Raw genomic sequence first — 16,626 nt, forward strand, 5'->3', positions numbered from 1 at the left:
ATCATGCCCTGGGCTGAAGGCGGCGCTAAACCGCTGTGCCACCGGGTCTACCCCAAAAATTTTTAATTTTTAAAAGAGGTTGAGGTATCTTAAAACAGGTCATTCTGTATGCCACCTCTCTAGTAGCCTCCTGTGCTATGTAGCCACTACACAATGTTATGCTCGGGGATCCCTGGGTGGCGCAGCGGTTTAGCGTCTGCCTTTGGCCCAGGGCGCGATCCTGGAGACCCCGGATCGAATCCCACGTCGGGCTCCCTACATGGAGCCTGCTTCTCCCTCTGCCTATGTCTCTGCCTCTCTCTGTGACTATCATAAATAAATAAAATTAAAAAAAAAATAAAAAAAACACAATGTTATGCTCAATTTTAACACATTTTTCTAAATTCGTGCTGAAAAACAAATTTCAATTTAATAAGAAAAAACTTGTGCTGTTAACATAAGCAGTATGTTTTTTAAACATTTAAAATATTTCTTTTCCCTCATTTGCCAAAGACTAAACACACTATTTGAAATGATAATGTATGCTTTTTTTTTTTTTTAGAACTGATTTAAAGTATCCATATAAATTCTCTGCATGTATACATGACCATTAGGAGATCACAAAGCTACCAATCGTCTGATTGCCAGTCTCCACTCTGATTCAGAAGTAGCATACTAAATTTAAGTCCTCAATATAGTCTAGTTACCTACTTATTTCATGTATACAGTGGAACAAAGTGGCCTTGTGCATGCTTTTGCTTATAAAAATTCAACTGAATGCAACTCAGTTATAATAGAAGAGAGGGAGAGATAATTTTAGAGATGTGTACTCTTCCACCTACTGTTTCATTCAAGGAATGTTTGCTCCAAAGCATATGAAGTAAGATACCAATCTGCTATTATCTCCTAGCCGAAGTCTAAATAATTTGTTTCTGAGGGTCTAGGAGGGAGCATTGCATTGCATTTTTTAAAGACAAGTATCCATGTGCATGTGTGTGTATTTGTGTGTGTATGGAAATATATGTTTGTATAGCTAAAATAGCACTTTAAACATAATAGCCTTTTCCTTAAAATCCTAGAAGTTCTTTTCTCTCCCTTCCACAATCCTTAGCCCAGCTATTTGATGACTCCTCAAGTCTCCTTTTCACTCTTCCTCTTAGTCCTCTTATACACACATTTAATGTAAACTAGCTATAGTATGCTGTTTTTAAAAATGGCAACATAATTTTCAGTAGAATGATGTGCCCAGAGGTTATGCCTTTGACATTTTTTTAAGCTACAGTTTTTACTATTTTTATTTTTGTTTACTTTTGCTAATCTGCCTTTTCTATGTTAACTATTTTTAGGAAGCCAAAAATAATACAGAGATAAACATATTAAACATATTACTAGATAAACATATTAAAACTAGAGTAATTAAAGTAAATGACTTACCAGTTGCCCCAATTATGAAATCCTGCAGCTTGGAGTACATGAACAGCAAACTGACAAATATAGACGAAGAAGAATACAAAGAATCTGAATGAACTGTCACTCCTTTGGAAAAGGAAAAAAAAAAAAAAGGAAGGGAGAGAAACAAGAGGAAGTGTCATTTTTCTCAATATCTTTATATTCCCATGTTGATATTCAAATACTGAGAAATAAAAATATTTTTAAAAATAACACTGGCAACTATTTAAGGGTATCAAAATAATATATGTGAACCCTTTTTCCAAATACTCAATGATGACACTGTAACTCCAAACTCATTTTTTGTCCTTTCAATTTTCAATGGTATCACAAACATCTTGGCAAAAAGGTTTTTGTTTTCTTTTAAATTACTCAATAGTTTCATTGAGTTTAATTAACATACAGTAAGCTGCAAGTATTTTACATATACATTTTGATAAGTCTGACATATATGCATACCCATGCATCTACTTCAATCAAAATACTAAGCATTTCCCAAAAGTCTCCTTGTGCACCTCAATAATCCCTCCCTTTTCATCCCACCCACTGCTTTGTCACTATAGTTTTCATATTTTAGAATTTTAAATAAATGAGATAATTTATTTATGAACAATAAAGTATATACTTTTTCTTTCAACACAATTATTTTGAGATTAACTCAGGTTGTTGCACATATCAAGACCATTCCTTTTCACTGACTAGTATTCCACTGTACATATATACCACAGTCTGTCAATTCATTGACCTACTGATAACCTTTTAGGTTATTTCTTGTTTTTTCACTATTACAAATAAAGGTGTTATTAATATTAACATTCATGTATAAGTCTTCACATGAATATAAATTTCCTCTTCTCTTGGTTAACTACCTAAAAGTAGAATGGCTAGATCACATAATAGGTATATCCTTCATTTCTAAGAAACTGCCAAACTTTTTTCCAAAGGGGTTATTTCATTTTAAAGTCACAGTGACACTGTAGAAGTATTGCAATTCCTCCACATCTCACCAACACTTGGTATGATCAATCCTTTACATTTTAGCCACTCTAGTAGGTATATAAATGCTATCTCAATTGGTTTGAATTTGGTTGAGCACTTTTTCATTGCCTTTTGCCATCAGTTTATCTTCTATGGTGAACTGTTAAAATCCTTTTCCAAGGTTTTACATGTTTTTTCCTCTTATTGTTAGGTTTTGTGAGTTTGAATATATCAGTTGTTCATCAAATACATGTTTGGCAGGATTTTCTCCCAATCTCCAGGAGAAATTAGCTCTCCAAATTTCTTCCCTTTTTCAAAGTTGTTTTGGTTATTCTAGGCTTTTACATTTCTATATGCCTTTTAGAATCACCTTGTTTACTTCTATAAAACAATCTGCTGGGACTTTTATTGGAATTGCATTGCATTTAAAGATAATTTTGAGATCACATCACTATAATATCAAGTCTTCTCAGCTATTAACAAGGTATATTTCTCCATTTCTATTTTCTAAATAGATGATCAAGTAATCTGCACATAAAGACAGTTTTACTTCTTCCTTTCTAATCTGGATGCCTTTTCTTTGTTTTTCTTGCCTGTTTATATTGGACAGAACTTCCACTAGAATGTTTTATGGAAGTGTTAAGAATGAACATCTTTATCTTATTCTTAACCTTAGGTAGAAAGATTTAGTCTTTCACCATTAAGTATGGTGTTAGCTGTTACAGTTTTTCATAGATATTCTTTATCAAGTCGATAAAGTTCTTTTTTAAAAAAGATTTATTTTAGAGAAAGAGTAAGAGCACACAGCTGGGAGGGGCAGAAGAGAGGGAGTGAGAGTCTCAAGCAGACTCTATGCTTAGAGTGGAGCCCAACACAGGGCTGAATCCCATAACCTTGAGATCACGACGGTAGCCAAAACCAAGAGTCAGTTACTAAACCAACTGCACCACCAGTGGCCCTGCTAAAATTCTTCTAAGTTTAGTGAGTGTTTTCATCATGAGTGACTGAGTGTTGTATTTTATCAAATGCTTCTTCTACATTAAGATAATCATATGGTTTTTCTATTCATAATATGGTAAAATATGCTAATTTTTAGGTGTTAAACCAACCCTGAATTCTTAGAAAAGTTCTACCTACTTGATAATGACATATGTTGGATTTGATTTGTTTGGCAAGATTTTTAACCATCCCAAATTTACTCCATTTTCTTTTCATTGCAGTGACCATTCTAACCCCAAAACACATTTTTAAGGCTCAGCATTTCAACTTTCTCAGTCTCAGAATAAAACTATTTCCTTCACCAGGGATGAAAACAGAAGCCAAAGAAATAAACCTCAACTTTCTTCTCCATACAATGACTTTCCAAGTTTATACATACCACCAAACCAACTTATTGTTTATCTATGAGGACACAGTATCACTTATTTCAAAATTAACACTTGCATAAAAATCTTCAATCCATCAGTCTAGTTCCTCTGGAGCACTCTACTTCAGTAGTTACTTATCTTCTTCCCTAATTTGTCTTCAGTTCTTCCACTAGGATCTTCCCCGTGTATAAACACATAATTCTCATCTTCAACTAGCCCTCCTTTTAATCCTGTCTCCCCTGCTAAATTTCTACCTACTCGATCTTCCTCCTTCCCATCAATAAGAAGTCTTGATTTTCCCCACTTCCCTTCTTCCTATTCACTTCTCAAACCATTGTAACTTGGCGTTTCTTCACCTATTTTTCCAGAGGTACTTCAAAGTCATGGGCAATCTATGAATTTCCAAATCAAATTTCTCAAGTCTCTATTTTTTTTAATGTCATCTCACTAAAGAGCTTTTTTTTTTTAAAGATTTTATTTATTCATGAGAGACACAGAAAGAGAGGCAGAGACATAGCAGATGGAGAAGCACGGTCCGTTCAGGGAGCCAGATGTGGGACTCGATCCTGGGACTCCAGAATCACGCCCTGAGCCAAAGGCAGAAGCTCAACCACTGAGCCACCCAGGCATCCCACTAAAGATCTTTCTTAATCACTCTTTGACTTTGACTTCTATAATATTACTCACTTCTACTTCTGTTTCTTCTCCAATCCCCATTGCTTCTCATCTCTTATCTCAAGATATACCTCCATGTCATACTATAAAATTGTCTTTACAGGAATGCTTCCTAGGTGGTGCTTACATCTTCTAATGTTTGACCCACTGAGAATCGAATGAAGTTCAAATAATGTAACCCAGCATATAAAAATTGCTTCATAATAGAAACTGGAAGAACATGTCTTGTTATCTCAATGCTTTTCTTTATACTATGTATAAAATGCCCAATACCATCCTCTTTTCTGCTTGGCAAACACATACTCAGCTTTTAAGATGAGTCACTAAGTCTACCCCACACTAAAATAGAGGACAATTAGGCTCTACCCCTTAGCAAGAGTAGAATTCACAATTATTATTTAAAATGCTGTAAGAAAGATTTGTCCTTTCAGCTCTGTTTATTAATCACTTGTTTCTATCAGTATGGACTCATGGATATTTATTTTATTCTTTAGGTTAAAATTAAACACTATCATTATTTTGTTGCTAAAACTGTTCCAACTTATTAGCCTTTTAGAATCTGTTTGCTTAAGCACTTGATCTCAATCCCACAACCCTGAGCTGAAATCAAGAGGCAGACACTCAAACCACTGAGCCATCCAGGTGCCCCACATTGCCTCATTTTTAACTTAACAAGCAGTCACTGAAAATATAGCTCTTTATATCAAATTGACATAAAAACATGTGAATCTGACTATGCTGTGAAAACAGTTTTAAGATAGTTATAATCCCTGCCAAAAGCCTAAAAATTAAATTTATATGAAAAAAAATTGAGCTAATCATAGAGTTAAAAAGTATATTAAGTATAAATAACTTCCCATATACCAAAGAGAGGAAGACTCTGTAAAGCATTAATTAATAAACTTGACCAATACAATCATCACATGAATATCAAGTTCATTTGAGATGCTTGAGGTAAGGCTAGAGAGCTATCAAAGTGACAGGTCACCCAGGTGAAGGGCTGTACCAGAGCTAAAATCCAAAGAAGTCCAGGAGAAAAAGACATTATCAGGGGTGTAGGACTTCTATCGGCATCCAGAACCAAAAGGGGTAGATCTTGTATATTGCAAAAGATTAGGAAATAAACTGTATAAATAACCCAGCTTGTATATAGCCATTTTAAGCCAAAGAAGGAAAAGTACAAGTATACTTGGGGAAAAAAACACCCTCAATGATTTAAGCTAAGCAGTTTTAAATTGTAACATGACTCAGTTTATAATCAAGTATTTATGGTATTGTGAATATATATTCATAATAAACCTACCTATATCATCTATTTCTTCATCAGAATCAATCAATAAATAATAAAAGTTTTCTACTACTTGCCATGCTAGCTCTTCCAGATCAAAGTCTACTGGAAAACTGAACCTCAAGCCAGTTTGTTTTGGCTTAATGTCTTCAAATAATATACTAGCAAGTTACAACACACCTTTTCTAAGATTTCTTTGAGAGAGAAAGAGAGAGCACGTGAGCAGGAGAGGGGAAGAAAGAGGGAAGAGAGAATCCCAAGCAGACTTCCACAAAATATAGAGCCCAACCATTGGGCTCAGTCCCACAACCCGTGAGATCATGACCTGAGCTGAAACCAAGAGCTAGACACTCAACTGACTGCACGCCCGGGGGATCCAGAGAGAGAGAATCTTGGGCTCCACACACAGTGGAGCCCCATATGGGGCTCAATCTCGTAACACTGAGATCATGACCTGAATCAAAATCAGGAGTCAGATGCTTAACCGACTGATCCACCAAGGTGCCCTGTTACTACACACCTTTAAACAAAAATGTTCTCCCCCGAATTTCCAGAATAAATTCTAAGAAAATAGATTTATATGATCTTAATAGTTTATTTCACATTACCTATCAGTATCCGAGATATTAATTACAACTACCATTTGGGGAAGCAGAGAAGAAAGGTATTTCATCATTTCAAAAGAGCTAACAAAAATCATACATTTGTAAAATGTATAAGGGAGTTCCCATGATAAGGGAGCACAGTATAACTTAACTAAAATACTAAATGTTTTATGTTCGTTAACTTGACATAGTAGTTAAGAGCATGTAGCTTTAGAGATAGACTTAGGTTTGAATCTAAAATCTCTCACTGAAAGTTGTGTAACTTCAAGCAAAATCTAAGTCTAAATCTGAGCTTTTCTATTTACAAAATGGGAGTAACATGGAATCTACTTTTATATGGATGAACAAGATGTGAAGGGCTTAGCAGGTAATATACAAGCACATAGTAAGTAACCAATAAATGTTACTTGTTGATACCTCTACAGCACTAGTAAAATAATACACTAAAAGTTTTGTTCACAGAATATTCTGGTTACACAAGTGACATTTGGCCTCTGACAAGATCTTCAGCGTTTTGGAGACATGGTAATTTCATTACTACCAAGATAACAAAGTAATACATGAAATTCTTACTGATATAAAGGCAGTAGAATAAAAAGAAACCTACAAAGTACAGCTACTTGCCTTAAGTTATTTTGGTATGCAACACTATCTAAACCAACCTCATTTTCCTTCTAATAATTTTGTGCTGAAATCAATTCTTTCTCCAAGAACAGGTGTTCCACGGATAAGCTTTAAAAGGAAACAGCATAAATCCACCCAAACTGTATATAAAATTTTGCATATGTGTGTTTTTCTTAAAAAGGGGACTCAAAAATTTTAGATTCATAATGCAGTCTGGGCCATAAAAACCATTAAGAAACCACTCACTAGATTAGTCTAAATGAAAAAGCATAGGACTGGGACGAAAGAATCCCTAGACTCCTAGGTTTTGTCTTCCTCCTGTCTGTGCTCTGCCAAGAGCAGAGGCAAATAAAAGGTTCACATGGAATGAAATTTTAAACCGAGACCTGGGTTCAAGGTCTATATCCTCTACATTTAACAGACCCTATATTTTGTAATAATAGCTAACTTATTGAATATTATGTATCAGTGACCATGGCAAACATATGCACTATCCATTTTATGTTTACAACATCCACTGTGAGGTAGGCAATAATACTGACTCCATTTTACTGATGTTTAAAATGATCCAAATGTAGAGCGGGTAATAGAAATGCTGAGACTTGTCTGTGTATCTGTGAAGCTAATATTTTTAACCATGGGATAAATATATCCCTAGGCTATTATTTCAATTCCATTTTGCCCAAGAAAGCCAATTATCTATCAAAAGGATACTGCTCTCCAAATTAAATTAATTTCAAATACTCAATGTAGTGTTTTCTACATAAGGGGAGATTATACATTTTCTTTTCATTTGTAGTAATTTAGATTCTTTAAAACATTCCCTTTTAAGGAGAGCCAGGGAGAATACAACTGACAAAATACTATTTTGTAGCTAATCAGAAAATAAGGATTGATATTTATTAAAACTTTTACTTAAGCAAAAATTTTCCTAGCAACTAAGATCTCACAACTGAATTGCCATTCAATTTAGAAAGCATAAACAGCTAAAATCACCCAGGAGTCAACCATTTAAACAACTTAATACCTTACTTTATAAGGCCTATTATTTCTACACTACAAGTTTCCTATTTAATCTATTTTGAAAAATCCTTTTACCCCAACTATTTCCTTAAGTGTTCACATATATTTAAATTCTAAATCAACTATTTTAATTTCATATCACAAGTTAGTATGTACTGCTTCTTACTTATAGTAAAATTCCATAGAGAAAAATAATACATCTCATGGAGTATTAACCAAAACAAATAACTTTTTTTATTAAATAAATTAAAAACTTTATCACCAATATCAATTCACCTTGAATTTCTTACTAAAGGGGCTTCACTTATTTTAATATAAATGTTTGTTACAAATATATTACATATATTTATATATACATTAATATATGCATATATATCATTCTGTTCTATACCTAAACTACTCTTAATTATACCATATATAAATGTTTCTTTCCTATTTTTGCCATTCAAGGAACAATGCTACTCACCTCATTTGTGTTTTCTTTTAATATCAGGTATGTGCAAAATAACCAGCTTAAAGAAGAATGTAGAACTGATCAAAAGATATTTTAAAAACATCTGTCTCATCAAGCTTAAATTACTTCCATATTTACTGAAAACCTCAACTACTGTAAAGTGCATAGGATTTTTTTAAAAAAGATTTTACATATTTGAGAGAAAGAACAAGAGAGAGCAGGAGCAGGGGGCAGGAAGAGGGAGAAGCAAGGTCCCTGCCAAACAGGGAGACCGACGTGGGGCTTAATCCCAGGACACAGGAGCATGACCTGAGCTGAAGGCAGACATCCTACCAACTGAGCCACCCAGGTGCCACAGTGATAGGGATTTTAAAACTCTACAGCTAACACCACCTTCTGCATCTCAGTGTACACTTGGAAGTACACTTGACCCTTGAACAACACAGGTTTAAATTCCGTAGGCCCACATATACATGGATTTCTTTCAATAAATGTACTGGAATTTTTTTTTGGAGATTTGCATCATTTGAAAACAGACAAACCATGTGGCCTAGAAAGATCAAAAAAAGAAAAAGTTATGTCATGAACACAACTATATGTAGATACTAAGCTATTTTGCGTATTTTATGGTAGTAAATGATAAATCTATTATAATAAGTTATTAAAACTTATGCATACAAACACCTAGACTGTGCATGACATCATTTATAGTCAAGAGACACATATACAAATGTAAAGATGTGGTATTAAATGATAATTGCATATAATTACCTGTAGTACATACTGTACTACTGTAATAGTTGCATACCCACCTCCTGTTGCTATTGTGGTGAGCTCAAGTATTTCCACTATCCACTTAAAATACCATGTGACATTAGTATCTCTGGGTAAGCAGTTCATCTCTCTACTAAGTTGTATATTGCAATAAAAAGTGATCTCTCGTAATTCCTGCATATTTTTCTTTGTGTTTAGTATGATATAATAAACCTTGAATAACACCAGAGGATTCATACAAACTGCCTTTAGTAATCCTAGAAGCGCTTCCTAGAACAGAGAAAAGTCATGACATTTCAAGAACTTGAATTGCTTGATATGTAGCACAAGTTGAGGTCTGTAGCTGTGGTTGCCCACCATTTCAAGATAAATGAATCCAGGGAAAGGACCATTCCATGAAAAGGAAAATCATGAATCCATCACTGCAGCTACACTAGCAGTATGAAGACCTTACACTTTTTGCTAAATACCTCATTATCCTGTACTGAAAATGCAACTTTTATGTGGGTGCAAGAATGCTACAATAAAGGCCTACCTATCTACTCTAATATGATCAAGAATTGAGGCCATTACATGACAACTCAAAGCAAAAGGAAGGTGAAGGATCTAAAGCTGCAGAATTTAATACTAGCAGAGGATGGTTTGATAATTTTAGAAAAAGGTTTGGCTTAAAAAATGTCAAGAAAATAGGAGAAGCAGCTTCTGCCAACCAACAGACAGCAGATGAGATCCCAGATGCTTTTAAAATCATTGAGAGGAAAAGATATTTGTCAGAACAGGTGTTTAAGGCAGATGAAAGTACTCTATTCAAGGGAGAAAAAAAATGCCATAAAAGACATTTATTAGTAAGGAAAAGAAGCGAGCACCAGGATTTAAGGCAGGAAGGGACAGGTTAACTCCATTTGTTTTGTGCAAATGCAGTCAGGTTTATAATTAAGACTTCCCTTATCTATAAAACTTCTAACCTCGAAGCCTTAAAGGGAAAAGGTAAACACCAATTGCCAATCCTTTGGCTATACAACAAGGAGGCCTGGACAATGAGAACTCTTCTTGTGAACTGGTTTTATTGATGCTTTGTCCCTGAAATAAGTAAGTATCTTGCCAGTAAGGGACTGCTTTTTAAAGTTCCTCTGACACTAGACAATGCCCCTGGCCACCCAGAATTCCATGACCTGAATACCAAAGGTGTCAAAGTGGTCTACTTGCCCCCAAATATAACGTCTCTAACTCAGCCTCTAAATCAGGGAGTCATGAAATTTTAAAGTAAAGGCTCATTACACATAGTATTCTATAAAAGCATTTTTTGGGGCACCTGGGTGGCTCAGTCAGTTAAGCATCTGCCTTCGGCTCAGGTCATGATCCCAGTGTCCTGGGATCAAGTCCCACATCAGGCTCCCTGCTCAGCAGGGAGTCTGTTTCTCCCTCTCCTTCTTCCCCTCCCCCTGCTTGTGCTCTCTCTCTCAAATAAATAAACAAAATATTTTTTTAAAAATCATAAAAGCATTGTTGATGCAATGGAAGAGAACCCCAACAGACAGAACATCATGGAAGTCTATAAGGTTTATACCATTTGAAAGTGCCACTGTTGTATAGAAAAAGCCAAGAAAGCTATCAAGCCTGAAACCATAAATTTCTGCTAGAGAAGACTGTGTCCAGGGATGCCTGGGTGGCTCAGCGGGTGAGCATCTGACTTTGGCTCAGGGCATGATCCCAGGTCCTGGGATCGAGTCCCACATCAGGCTCCCTGCAGGGAGCCTGCTTCTGCCTCTGCCTGTGTCTCTGCCTCTCTCTCTGTGTCTCTCATGAATAAACAAAATCCTTTAAAAAAAAAAAAAAAGATGACTGTGTCCAGATGTTGTGCATAACTTCACAGGACTTATGACAGAGCCAATCAAAGAAATCATTAAAGAGACTGTGGAAATGGGGACAAAAAAAAAAAAAAAAGGCAGGGAGGGAAGGAAAGGATTTCAAGATATGGATCATGGAGGAATTCCAGAGCTGATAGACATTACACCAGAGGAATTAACAGAAGATGACCTGATGGAGATGAGTACTTCCAAACCAATACCAGATAATAAGGAAGATAACACAGAAAAAGTGCTAAAAAAATATAGATGTTGGAAAACCTGACAGAAGGGTTCCAATTATTTAAGATTGGTTTTGACTTCTTTTATGACATGACATAGACCCTTCTATGATACTGGCACTAAAACTAATGCAAATGCTGGAAGAAAGACTGGTACCATAATAGAAATATTTTTGAAAAAAAAAAAAAAGAGACATGATAATATAGTTCTGTAAAGTTACACTAACTGTGCCTGCCTCTCTGGTCTCCCCTTTCACCTCCACCACCCCTGAGATAGCAAGACACCCTCCTCATCATCTTCCTCCTCAGTTTACTCAATATGAAGACAAGGAGGATGAAGACCTTTATGGTGACCCATCTCCATTTAACAGATTATTATAAACAATCATGCCATACAATTAATAAAGTTATCTGTTGTGTGTGTGTCTCTTTGTGTGGAAATCTAGTAGCTGTATGGCAAGAACTGTGTGAGACACTTTTGTGTCATCATCGTCACTGCCAGAATAGTAATCATACAGAACATGATAGGCAAGACTTGTATGGAAGTAGACAACCTATTCTTATCCAGGCTTAAGGTGAGTGATATTTAATACAAGATTAATAATATGTTAGGTTTTTTTTTTTCTGTTTTATAACTTTGTTTTCAAAGAACTATTATATCACTGTATATTATGCCTTTCTTATAATTGAATTAACTGCTTATCAGTTGACCACCACAGATAAGTGTTTTTTAATACAGCATTATATGCCAATACAGCATTATGACTATAATATTGTATTCCATAAAGATTTTATGATTCGTTCATTAGTGCATAGACTAGGCTACCATAAAGCAACCATACTGCTACTTCCTCAGTATCAATGCATGAATCATAATACCTATAAATATATAAGAATTTCCTTTTCATTACCTTTTCATTTTTGATTACTTAGTATTAGTAATATATAAAACATCTATAGAGTGTTTTTGTATCATGTGAATCAATATTGATGTAAATACTGACAGATGATTCACCTTAAAAGAGACAATGTAAACTCACGATATCAATAAATACAGTACAGTACTGTAAATGTATTTTCCTTATAAGTTTCTTAATAACATTTTCTTTTTTCTAGCTTACATAACATGCATAACATGCAAAATAAGTGTTAATTTGTTTATGTTATCAGTATGGCTTCTAGTCAACAGTAGGCTATTAGTAGCTAAGTTTTACAAAGTCAAAAGTTACACAGATTTTCAAACTGCACAGTGTCAAAGCAGTTCAAGTTTGTTCAAGGGTCAACTGTACTGATTTACTGTGACATACAAATTATGCCAAACAGCACAAAAGGACATCTTCACAACAGATTTGCCTTTAACATACTTAGCTTATTGAAAGAAGTAACAATAAAATGTTAAAAGAAAAACACAGTGAAAAGAAAACTAAAGTGCTGTTACAACTTCTTAAATACATTTTTAAAAGAATAATTTAAACACCTAAGACTTAAGTTTCCTGTCTAAGAAGAAAGTTTCCTATAACTCTCAAAACCAAAATGTAGGGGCACCTGAGTGGCTCAGTTGGTTAAGTAGCTGCTTCGGCTCAGGTCATGATTCCACGTGGGGCTCCCTGCTCAGCGAGGAGCCTGCTTCTCCCTCACCCTCTGCCTGCCGCTCCCCCTGCTTGCACTCTCTGGCTCTATCTCTGTAAAATAAATAAAATCTTTAAAAACAAAACAAAAAACCAAAATGTAATGGAGAAAGATATAGGATATAGAAAACTGAAAAGAGCATGGTTCTCAACCATAGAATAAAACCAAAGCTGGATAACATGCAAAATCATAGTTGTACCACAACTTATCAAAAGGCAACCAACCAGTTAGAAATCTAACTCAAGGAGAGACAAGAATCCAGCAGTTATATACATGAAGCAGACAGTGAATGACATAAAATCAGGAAAGAACTCAGCAAAAGCTTATAATGTATTACTAAAGCTTGAAAATTGGCCTACGTAATGAACCTCTAGGAGCCAAAAACACAGAAGAATTCAAATCCACGTATATAGCCTTGCTCCATACTTTCCCTAGGTGCTCAGAAGAAAGCCTGGAGGCAAGACTCACTTCAGGTTCAAGTCTGAAAGAAAGGAACAACAGTACCTGTAAATTCCTCTACCTTTTCTCAAAACAAAACACTTAAGTGGAGGAAGAAGAGGAGGAAGAAGAAAGAGAGTACCTACCTCAGGTCAGGTAGAGTTAGAGCATGTAAGGGAAAAAAAATCCTCTAACACTGGAGGAAAAAAAAAAAAAAACACTGGAGGAAAAAGAGGGATATGCCAGAGTCCAAACTATTACAGACATCTTACAGAGTAGAGAGGGGAAGTATCATTGGTAAAACTGAACCGCCCCACCCCACCCCAGAGATAAAGCCTAAGACAGAGGCTGAATCAGAACAACAGAGAATATCCCTTGGTCTTCAACTAGACCCCTACCCTTCTACCACTAGACCAGCAACCAGAAATAGTTTACTCCATTGGGGAAAAAAAGAGTGTGTAGAAGAAAGTCCTTCTCAGACAAAGTGAAGGAGCAGATGTTTAAAAAATGACTCTGGAAAACCAAGCCTCACTCCAGATATAAGGTAACAAAGGAATTCGAAGTCTGTGAGGTATCTAAGGACAACCATACCAACAAAAAAAATTCCCAAACTTCAACCAATTCTTGACTGAATTGCCTGAAATGTCCCCCCATACAGATATACTAAAAGCCAACCAACAGAAAAGACATGCCCATTTCCATATATAAACCCTATTTATCTATTGTCTTTGAAACTTATTCAGTTTTTAATTTTCTTTTCTCTCTTTTTAAGTAATTGTTACATCCATGGGGCTCAAACTCATGACCTGAAGATCAAGAGATGCAAGCTCTGTCTGACTGAGCCAGCCAGGCACCCTGAAACATATCCAGCTTTGACTAAGAAAATTATAAGACATAAAAAGAAACAAGAAAAAATCCAACATACCAACATGAGACAAAGCAATCAAAAGAAACAAACTCAGATATAGTTAGATGTTAGAACTATAAAGAATTTAAATTAACTATGATGAATATGTTCAGGACTGAAGTCAAAAAATCAAAAAGGTAGAAACAGGAGTGAACAAAAGAAGAATCTCAGCATATACATAAGCTATAAAAAAATAACCAAATAGATATGGCAAAAAGAGAAACGTGAAAGCAGACATAAAGAATACCTTTGACAAGCTCATCAACACACTCAAACAGCTGAGAGTGAACTTGTGGAAATTATAAAAATGAAATGCAGAGATAAAAATGAGTGGAGAAAAAAAAATAACAGAGCACCTAAAAGATGTAGGGCAGTATCAAACAGTCCAAATCATGTGTAGTAAGAATTCTGGAAAGAGAAGAAAAAAAAAAACAATTATCTGAAAAATAATAACTGAGAATTTTCCAAAGTTAACAAGAGACTCCAAACCACAGATCCAAGAACATTAGAGAACAGTAAGGATACCAACCAAAACACATACCACCACATACACATATGCACAGCACACACTATCACATTCAAAACGCCCAGAATTAAGGAAAAACTCTTAAATGCAGTAAGAGAAAAACAGGCATTATATACAGCATAAGACACATAAAAAAAAAAAAAGACTAAGAAGTACAGTACAGTAGAACATTTACAAGCCAGAACACAAAATGTGGTTAAAGTACTGAACAAACAAAACTATGAAGAATTCTATGCCTTTAATAAAATGAATGGAAAATAAAGATTTTTTTTCAGACAAAAACTAGAGAACTGGTTACCAGCAGTCCTGTACTAAAAGAAATATTAAAGAGAATTCTTCTGGCAAAATAACTGTGATATGAGACAGAAATGGAGATCTAAATTTTTAAAAATGAAAAGCAAAAAAATGGCATTAATGAAGGCAAATACAAAATTTATTTTTCCTCATTTTTAATTCTTCTAACAGAGAAATAATTCTCTGTAGCAAAAACAACAGCAATGTACTATATGTCCCTAGTATATGTAAAAATAAACTATTTAACAAAAATAGTACAAAGGACGAATAAGAAAATGAGAGTATCCTGTTGGGAGGTCCTTATAGTAAACATAAATTATATTATTTTAGCACATATTCAGATTAATTAAAGATGTATAAGAACTCAGGCATCACTAAAAAAAGATGTAAGAGGTAGAAACAATGAAAAAAAGAAAACAAAATCTTTTTAAAATAATTAATGCAGAGGAAGGCAAAAATGAAAAAGAAACAAAGAACAGCTGGAACAAACAGAAGACAGCTCATAAAAAGAAAGATTTTAATCCAACCAGATCAATTAATGTAAATGACACAAGCATACTAATTAAAAGAGAGAGACTGTCAACTTGGTTGCAAAATCAAAGCCAACTATGTTATCTACCAAAAAGAGATACTTTAAATGTAAACACATTGTAAGAAAAATAAAATAACAAAAAAATATATAACATGCAAACATGAATCAAAAGAAAGCTAGGGTGGTTGTAATATCAGATAAAATAGATTACAGAGAAAGCATTCTTAACAGGGATAAAGAGGGACATTACATAATGATAAAGAAATCAAAGCACAAAGAAAACTTACCATAAATATTTTTACCTAACAAGATGGTATCAAACTACATGAAACAAAAACTAATAGAACTAAAAGAAGAAACACAAAATCCACAATTAATTTCAACCTATCACTCTCAGAAACTAACAGACAAAAAATTATTATGGTTATAGAAGACCAGAACAACACTATCAATCAATATGACCACACCGATATTTACACAACATTCTTCCCATCTGTAGAATATACATTCTTGCAAGTGCACACAAAAAGAGGTGTTCACTTCAGAGTTTTAAAATCCTTAGCACTGCTATATTCTATATGAGTTGTCATAGTAGCTTCTGCACTCAATCTGTTACATGACATGCTATTTTGGTTGAAAATTAAGAAAATGAACTTCATACATATAGTTAGAAAGGGATAACCCTTAAGCTCCCTGAAAGAGACCCAACGGTCTTTACACGACACTTAGAAAAACTACTATGAAAGCTCCATAAAAAGTAACAGGTCAGTTTTCTTCTCCACCTCTCAACACTTAGCTGACACAGACAGACCTTTATAATGAATAGTAAGTTTTTAACTGCCTTCAGTAAAAAATTTCAAGAAATAAGCACTGCTAGTCAATATTCTAAAAAAAATTAACCCAATGAGTAGAGATCATTGAAATACCTGTATTCACCACAAATTAAATGATAACGTAAATGTAACAAAGTAGGAAGGAATACATGAGTCCTATTTAGT

General features: G+C 34.6%; 1 protein-coding gene across 3 annotated transcripts in view; it reads right to left on the minus strand.

The window, feature by feature from the left end:
- The window catches only part of SCAMP1 (secretory carrier membrane protein 1), a 120,960-nt gene that overhangs the window by 23,919 nt on the left and 80,415 nt on the right, over positions 1-16,626 (minus strand). For all 3 annotated transcript variants that reach the window (XM_072794028.1, XM_072794045.1, XM_072794038.1), the window contains one exon: positions 1,414-1,515. In XM_072794028.1, coding sequence (XP_072650129.1) covers positions 1,414-1,515 — 102 coding nt within the window. The remainder of the gene's footprint in view (positions 1-1,413; positions 1,516-16,626) is intronic.

The sequence above is a fragment of the Canis lupus genome, chromosome 2 (genome assembly GCF_048164855.1).
Source record: "Canis lupus baileyi chromosome 2, mCanLup2.hap1, whole genome shotgun sequence".
In the NCBI taxonomy this organism is placed as follows: domain Eukaryota; kingdom Metazoa; phylum Chordata; class Mammalia; order Carnivora; family Canidae; genus Canis; species Canis lupus.